The sequence below is a fragment of the Phaseolus vulgaris genome, chromosome 1 (assembly GCF_051622355.1).
Source record: "Phaseolus vulgaris cultivar YP4 chromosome 1, ASM5162235v1, whole genome shotgun sequence".
Classification (NCBI taxonomy): domain Eukaryota; kingdom Viridiplantae; phylum Streptophyta; class Magnoliopsida; order Fabales; family Fabaceae; genus Phaseolus; species Phaseolus vulgaris.
In genome coordinates, this window is record NC_143498.1 from 54,353,860 (window position 1) to 54,362,646 (window position 8,787).

Genomic DNA, 8,787 nt, shown 5'->3' on the forward strand with positions numbered 1-8,787 from the left:
TTGAAAGAGCAGAAAAAGAAAGGTAAAAATGAAATATCACTGGAAAGAAAAAGAAAAGAAAAAATGAAGAAATTGGAGGAAAGGTGAGCAGTGAGCAGCAAGAGGTTCGTAGGTACGAACACGAAGAGAAAGAGAGAGAAAGAGAACACAGGTGTGGCTCGTTGCTCAACCACCTTAAATGCTGTCTGTCTGTGCTACCTAGCTGATGCTAAATTCATTCTATCACACATTTTTTTTTTCTTGATTCATTCACAGTCACAACACTACAACTACACTATACTATGCTGCTACCCTTCTCAATTTACTAGGCTTCCTCCACCACCCACTTCTGCACCATTCGTGTCATCATCATCACACACGCCGCCGCTTTTGCTGCTCGACACGTCATCACCGCCATTATCATCGCAGCAGCTTGGAATTGAAATGGGTGGTTGGTGCTGCTGCTGTTTGTTGCTGCTGCTGTTCCCCACTAATGGAAGTGGCTCAGTGAGTTCCCTCCCATCTCGAGGTGGTGAAAACACCACTGGCAGGTAATGCTCCATCTCGCATGGGAACTTTGAGTTCTTAAAGTGCTCCTTCAATGCCTCCAAACCCTTCATTATTGTTCAAAACCATTCTTATGACAATCTACCGTGCCCCATCTGAGTAAACAAAACAAATTTGAATTCTTTTTAGTATCATCATACATACCTGAACTCTTGCATAGGTGACTTCACAGATTTTTCTTGAGTTGAAAACCTCCCAATGCTGAAGGTGGAAGGCCTTGTAGAGCCTGAGTGTGGCCTCCGAGGATGTCATGTTCACGAACCCATATCCCACGTTGCACTTGTTGCTGTTCCAAAACACAGAAAATCACATTTGCAGGGTGGTTTGATTAATGGGTTTTGGTTTAAGGAAAAAAGATTAAAAATTTTATACTTGAAATCAATGGGGAGGTACACGAAGTCGTAGGAGGATAGAGGCTGCTCATCGCCGTCTGCAACCTGCTCGTTGCAGTGTATGCAGTGATTATCCAGCATGTTTAATAGCAACTTCTGACTGCAACATACACACACACACAGAATATAAAATGCTCAAGAATTTCAAATCAAATAAAAAAAAAAAAAAATAGACAAAATACTAATTCATACTTTAACTTATTCAATACTAATTCATACTATCATTATACTTTACACAGTACATCTCACTCTCTCTCTCTCTCTCTTTCTTGATATGCTTTTATATAAACACTGTTTACATGACTAGAAAGAAGAAGCTCAATTGGTGATCTCTCATGGTTTGAGCTGGTCCTAGCAGGTAACATAAGATAACAGGAACAGGAAGAGAAACAGAAGAAAAGGAAGCAATGGAGTGTAATAAAAGTATAAAAAAGAGAAACGGACCTGTACTTGTTGGGAATGTTTTTGATCATGACAGTAGTTCTAGGATCTTTGGGACCAGACTCGACAATGGCATCCTCTTTTATTAGAAAGCGAGCTTCGTGTTTCTTTGCTTGCTTTCCCTTCCAGTGCCTACTTCTAGGTAGTTGCTGTGGTTGTTGTTGCTGTTGCTTAGTGGTTGCTACCACTAGCGTGGTCTCGCAATTCTGCTTTCTGCTAAGATTCCTCCTTGGGGGGCCACCACCATGTGAGTGCTGCTGCTCTTCAACCCCATTTCCAACATCCCCGGTCAAACTCATTGACCCAATTGCCTCATCCACAGATTCTTCAACCTTGACGGGACTCTCCAATGATTTCTTGCGAGCCAATTGAGGGTGGGAGCTGTGCAGGCGAGGAGCATCAAAACGGCGTGGTGGGGCATTGAAATCGAGAGGAGTGGCTTTGGATGAAGCAGAGTGGTGGAAGAACTTGCGAGTGTGACCACCGGGTCTGCTGAACTCGATGATGATGGGTTTCCCGTGAATTTGCTTGCCGTTCATGTGCTTCAAGGCCTTGGCAGCGTCTCTGGTGTCGAAGAACTCCACGAATCTTTGGTTCTTCTTCCATGGCGTATCTCTCAATTCCTTGATGGGACCTATGCATTCACCCAAAACAAAAAAAGGAGACACAAAAAGTCCAAGACAAAGACATCTCAATCCCATTATTTATCAAATGAGGAAGCTTAAAGCAAAAGTTCTCATCACACAAATATTATAATAACAGGAAAGTGCAGAGAGAGAGAAAGTTTGCAGAAATACCAAAAGGGTGGAAGAGTCGACGGAGGTGGTCGGTGGAGAGGTGGGGGTCGAGGTTGAAGACGACGAGGGTGCCTTGGTTGTGGGCGTCTGGGGTGGAGGAGGAGGAGGGGAGGACGTAGTGGGCGGAGACGGGGCGGGCGGAGAGGAGGCCGGGGGCGGCGGGGGCGAATTGAGGGAAGTGGTGGTGCATGGAGCGGATGGCGGCGAAGGCGGACTCTGCATGGCGGAGGTCGTAGAAGTGGACGATGAGGATTCCGTGGCGGAGGGCTTCCGTTTGGAGGGCTCTGACGTCGCCGAAGGCCTGGAGTTCGGCGCGTAGGGCGGAGTCGGAGGTGAAGGGGAGCGGCGTGAGGAGGAGGGAGCGGGTGGAGGAGGTGGAGAGGTGCGGCGGCGGCGGCGGAGGAACAGGGTGTGGGAAGGGTAAGGGTAATGGTAAGGGTAGAGGCAGAGGAACAGGGTACCAATGGCATTGAACAAGAGGGTTGCTTATGGTTGGTCTGAACTCTTCAGCTCTTGGGTCCAAGCTTCCCTCCAACCGGACAATGATTCCGGTTTCTCCCATTAGATCAACAACACTCTTTTTCTTCTTTCACTTTGCTTCTTCACCTCTGTTCTTATGTCTCTCTCTCTCTCTCTGTTTTTTCTGTGACAGACACAGAGGTTTTTTTGTGTTCTGTCGGAGTGAGCCCTCTAAAAAGGGTTACAAAAGAAAAGCAAAGAGAGAGAATGGAGAAGAAGAAGAAGTCCGAGTCACACACTCACTCACCAACTCACTAACTCGCTCTCTCCACTGTTTTCCTCATTCTCCACTTTCCTATTGAACCCAAAGTTACCAAAAATGTACTTTCTCTCACACCTAATGCTATCTTATGCTTCCACCATTTTACTTTTCTACCCCTCTCTCCCTCCATTACTCTATTCTTCTCTCCATCTTAATCTATTCATTCATTATTTCTCACAATTTACACTGTTCAAGACCAACATTCAATGACCTAATTAAAAAAATTACCATTCAATTTGGTTTATTTAATATGTTTTTGACTAATCTTCTCTGCATAATCTACTCTGCATACATTCTGTCATACCCTTATGGTATGTGTTTTTTTAAATACATGCCCATTAGTTAAAACAATATAAAGTAAGAATCTTTAGCATATTCAGGATTAAATTTCAGTGTTTTTTTTATAGACTCATACACTGTATTGTAACTGTTATCTCTTGCAATGTTATGACATAAATGGTCAAACCAGAATCCAATAAATGAACCCTTTGACCAGAGTGGCATCTTCCATTTGAGTTTTTGCAAAGAGTGTGATTTGTTTGTGAGACCTTTTCATTCACATAGTGAAACCATGATGCTTGATTAATTAAATATTAATTAAGGTTATTGATTCTCCATTGAAGGTTGTTGTTGAAGTTGCTTTGCTGCATAAAACAAGATATGCCAAAAGAGGACAGCAATAAATGGCTCCAATGCCTGCTTGAGTACCGTACTATTTCATGTTTTTGTATTTTCTACTGCTCATTATGCTTTTTCTGTGAACACTTCCTTACACCTCTGATTTTTGTGACACTCTTTTTCTTAGCTATTTTCACTTCTCTCCTTTCTCATTCATTCATTTCTTCTATAGGCCCAAACACACAGCCCATAAGCTGCCTCAAACTCATAAACTCAAATTATAAAAACAAAAACATCATGGTATTCTGCAATCACACAAAACAAAACCTCTCATGAACCATGAAAAACTCTACAAAAGACAGCTGAAAAAGAATGATGCATTATTATGCAGAGACAAGGGTGGATGGTTGTTGTTCTGTAAATAGTGGTTGGGTGGGATTATGAATAAAAAAATGGAATTTGAGTTACCATTGGCACTGCAATAATAAGTTTAATAATTGTCTGTTTCATTGAGTTAGGATTCCAATCTGCTGTGAAAAGTGAGATTTCTGAAGTGCTGAACCTATTTTATTCTCACCATTTGATTCTTTGCATCACACTGCCTCCATCTTCCACGTCTCTCCCATTGTCCTTTTCATGTGTATATCCATGCACCATTTTTTTTTATTCTTCTTGCAAAAGGTGATACAAGAGAGAAGCATCTCTCAGTTCTACTACCATGCAAGTTTTGTCACTTTTTTTTCAATTTTAGTTACAAAAAGTCCCTTTAAGAATATACTAATCTTTCTTTAACAGTGTAAAAATGATGTGTGAATATGATTTTTGATGAATAATTGTTGTATTTATGAAGGAAAAAAAAGTAGAAAAAAAATAGAAAAAATGGTGGTGTGTAGGGCAGAAGATGAGAAAGAAAAGTGGCGCTAAAAGTAGGTGAAAGCGATGTTTCCCTGTTTCTTTATTCACCATTCTTAAGAAGGGAGTAAGTACTACGTTATAACAAAACCATATTTACATTCTCATTTATTTCCTTTGCAATTTTGGAAGATAAATTTCTTTATAAATAATTTTTATAACCATTTTTAGGATAGAAAATAAAAATAAATATTTACAAATTCATTTTTTGGCCTCGAGTTCTAAATATTAGGAAGTGGACTTTAAGCCTAACTCAACCCCATAAAACTGGCTCATAGGGTTGAGATTTGCACCCAAAATGGCTCTGATATCATATTAGAAAGTGGACTTTAAGCCTAACTCAACCCCATAAAACCGGCTCATGGGATTGAGATTTACACCCACTTATATATAATGAAAGACTCTAATCTCTAGTCGATGTGAGATCTCCAACACTAAAAGATATAGGGCTATTGGATTATTCTTTCCTAAACATATTTATGAAAATATCCTCAAGGATTTTCTTTTATCTTCAACCAACCTCTTTTTTTTCTTAACAAGTTAAACTTCAATTATAATTTTATTTGTTGAATCTAAATGTTAACTATTTTATTTTCTTGTGAGAGGACACTAACACAAGAGGCTTGGTAACACAATAATCTTTTCAAGAATTAATCATGCACTTTTAAAATTATAATTTGTACAAATCATAAATTAGAATGCAGAAAATGGGGAAAGTAAGACTTCATTCTTCTTAGAAAAAGTTTTATTTTCTCTATTTTGGATATGTATTTCACAAATCTCAACTATATCTTTTTTAAAAAAAGTTCTCTAATTTAATTGTGAATAAGTTTTAAGAAATCTCATTCAATTAACATATATGAAAATTTGTAAGAAGATTCCACTTATATGTTTTTTTATTATGTATTGTTGCACTACTTATCCAGGTATAACATTCTAAACACTTGAGTCCAAACACCAGTACATCATTATATGAACATTGATTTTGGGTCTTAGTTCTTGAAACTGTAACAAAGATGTGATCTTATAAAAAACAACAAGTGATACATGATAACTTGAATCAGTGTACAACATTTTTTTTTTTACATAAAATTACAAAAATACTATTTTTTTTTATATGAATCGCAGATTGTATACTGGAACAGGTTGTCAATGCATCATTATTCCAGATACAAGTGATACATTGATAACTTGAATCACTTTACAATATTTTATTTTTTTACATAAAATGACGAAAATACTATTTTTTTTATATGAATCACAGATTGTATTCTGGAACAGGCTGTCAATATATCATTATTTCATGTACAAGTGATACATTGATAACTTGAATCACTCTACAATATTTTATTTTTTTACCTAAAATGACAAAAATACTATTTTTTTTATAGATGAATCACAGATTATGTACTGGAACAGGTTGTCAATGTATTATTATTTCAAATTCAAGTTGTCAATGTATCATTATTTCAGATTATGTATCATTATTTTATAAAAGAATGAAGAGAGGTTTGTAAAACGAGACATTGGTGAGCAGCATAAAGCATTGCACTCATCACAAGAACCAAAGTGCATGGGATGAAAAGAAAAGTATGAAGGAAGAGTTGATTAGAGACAAAAAAAAGTGGGATTTTGAACACAAAACCAGAAGGAACCATCCTTGTTACCAGCAATGTTTGCTGCAACCTCCACTAACCTATGCATATCTTCCATCATTTTAAATTAATCACCATAAACATCTCTCAAACAGATTTAACATTCTCAAATAATCATTTTCACTTTAATCCTTTTTCTCTCTCATTATTCAAGATCTTACATCAATTAAAAATTAAGACATTTCAAAGTATATAAACAAGTATAAATTTTATCTTATAAACTGATTTTATGAAGTTGAATTAAACATAAAATTTACCTTTTTAACATGGTATCAGAGTTATTTCAAACTTATTTTAAACGAGTTATAACCTCAATCTTAATACTCATTAATCCAAGTGGAAAAACATGATAGATATTATAATGTGATAAAAAGATATAGAATTTTGAAATGCGGAGTGTGAATGGAGAACCTTGGGGAGTGGTCGCGTGGCGCGGGACCACGGACCAAGATGTCATACTACAATGTCTGTCGGGTCACTGTGGCAAATCGTTTCGCAATCTTCACGTACGTGTGGCCAAAACCTTAGATTTTTACTCTCTTTTTCTTTCAACACAAAGTGCCAATTTTTTAATTAGTTCAACCTCTTCTCTTTCTCTGCTCTTTCACTGTTCAATCATAAACAAAACAAAAACCTTTTAAATATACAAATCAATGTAAACCCTATTATTTTAAGATTTAAGATACATGGTAGCTTGGATGAACTTCAACATAAATTGAATTCACTTCACCCGTCACAATTTCCTCTTTTAAAAGAAATCTTGATAGATTAAAAGAAGAATATGTATTTAAATTATTCTTAATTTCAACTCTAATGACATTATTGTGCATATCGAGACACACTTACGTAATTAGAGAAAAAATTGCACTGCACCCAATACATTGATATGAAATGTCTGTTTTGTCCTTAATGATTTAAAAAGTTGTCACGTAAGTCAAATTACAAAGTTTTGAATATGCAAGTCCGAAACTAATACATCTCTCCCAGATTTTGCCATCTGAAAGCTTACTTGAATAACATAAATGACCTTCCGAATATCAAGATCCGTAGACAAACATAAATGAATACTGGATCTCGATCTTCAATACCATTTACAACACAACATTCTAGATATGAAAATTCAGAACTCATAAATCATTTCCAAATATGATCATCCGGAAGCTTAAATGAAGTACGAAAATGACCTTCGGATATTAAAATCTGGAATATATAACAACCACTTCCGAATTTTTGCATCCGTAAGCAAAAATGAAGTGAAGGGCAATGTTGGGTTTTAAATTTTGTGTTGGGTGCATGTGTTAAATGAAATGGTGCATGGAGAAATTGCCCTCATTCGTTAGTGTGATTATTTTTGTTGGGCCTTTAACCCTCCTTGTTTTTAAAAATGGTGAATTTAGTAACATGGAAAGGCTTCGCAACATTGTAACATGGTTTCATTTTGATAAATAGAACAGACTCTGTAAGATCTAAAACTTTTGTTTTCTGACTTTTCTAATTGCAGAAGCAAACAAATGATAGCACATGCGTTTGTGGCAGCTAGATTTTGGTCAGCTTCAGGAAGTTAAGTTTCTACTTTATTTACTGTGGTCTTCAACCAGTTCATGGTATTATTACTATTAGTTTGAGGATCAGAAAAGGAAAGTGTTGCATGTCCCAAATCAGACTGTTTTTTCCTGAACCTCCATATGTTCTTCTTTCATTCCATATACAACATGAAAATATCTTTTTAACCTTCCTGTGCCACTCTCATAGAGTAGTTTTCGAATTATGTAATCCAAACACACATTTAAAAAAAAACTTCCGGATTACATAATCAAAAAACTAATCATACATATGAAAAAAGACTTCCGGAGAGGTATTTTTGGAAATATGAAAATGTATGGAAGTGAGAGAAGAATATATGGAGGTGCAGGAAGAAACAGTCCCCAAATCAACGTCACCAGATAATGATTGCAAACCCTCATCTTTTATTGGCAATTGCTTCCTGCACCATATAATTGCACCCAATCACAGGGGAAATATCAAAAATACCCTTAAGAAAATGGGGTACATATAAAATTACATTTCGAACCCCCTTTTCCAGAACACAATAATCTCTTCTGGATAATTTTTTCCAGAATATATTATTTTCAGTTCTGGATTTTTTTTTATCCGGAATGGAATTTTGATTTTCTTTTTCCAGATTTTTATATCCGAAACACAAAAACCTCTTCTGGATTTTTTTTGTCCGGAATGCATTATTTTCAATTCCGAATTTTTATTTCTGAAATAAAAGGTATTTTTGGAATTTTTGAAATTATGCTGGGTGCAGGTTCAAAAGAGTTGGGTGCAGGGAGCATTTGCCTCTTTTATTTTCAATTCGGCCCAAATAATTATAATTAAATATTATATATTGAATTGTTTCTGTTTCCTTTTCTCTTTGACTTGTTAGTATATATAATATTATGTATGGAGTTCTCTTTTATAAAAGATAGAGATCTTCATGACTTATTTTATTTATTTGAAAAAGAGTAAAAATGTCATATTTTTAATTGCAGGAGGTGCATACCAGAACCACAAACTTACATTAATAACCTGTGTTTGGAATAGACCAGACACTTTTAGAAAACGAAAAAACTTTACAAAAACCTCAATTGCTTACTATA

The 8,787-nt window shown here is 36.2% G+C and overlaps 1 protein-coding gene across 1 annotated transcript; it reads right to left on the bottom strand.

Moving 5' to 3' along the window:
* Positions 1-3,018, bottom strand: TEL2 (terminal EAR1-like 2). The gene is made up of 5 exons (XM_068618281.2): positions 2,177-3,018; positions 1,383-2,013; positions 919-1,038; positions 691-832; positions 1-593 (listed from the first exon to the last, which is right to left on the bottom strand). The coding sequence occupies exons 1-5, from the start codon at positions 2,736-2,738 to the stop codon at positions 297-299; spliced, it is 1,752 nt and encodes a 583-aa protein (XP_068474382.1). The 5' UTR covers positions 2,739-3,018; the 3' UTR covers positions 1-296.
* Between the last annotated feature and the right edge of the window lie 5,769 nt (positions 3,019-8,787).

Coding starts and splice junctions, on each gene's coding strand:
- TEL2 (XM_068618281.2), bottom strand. CDS start 2,738: ATGGGAGAAACCGGAATCATTGTCCGGTTGGAGGGAAGCTTGGACCCA. Junction 1,039..1,382: donor AACATTCCCAACAAGTACAG/GTCCGTTTCTCT, acceptor TGTATGTTGCAG/TCAGAAGTTGCTATTAAACA. Junction 833..918: donor TACCTCCCCATTGATTTCAA/GTATAAAATTTT, acceptor GTTTTGGAACAG/CAACAAGTGCAACGTGGGAT.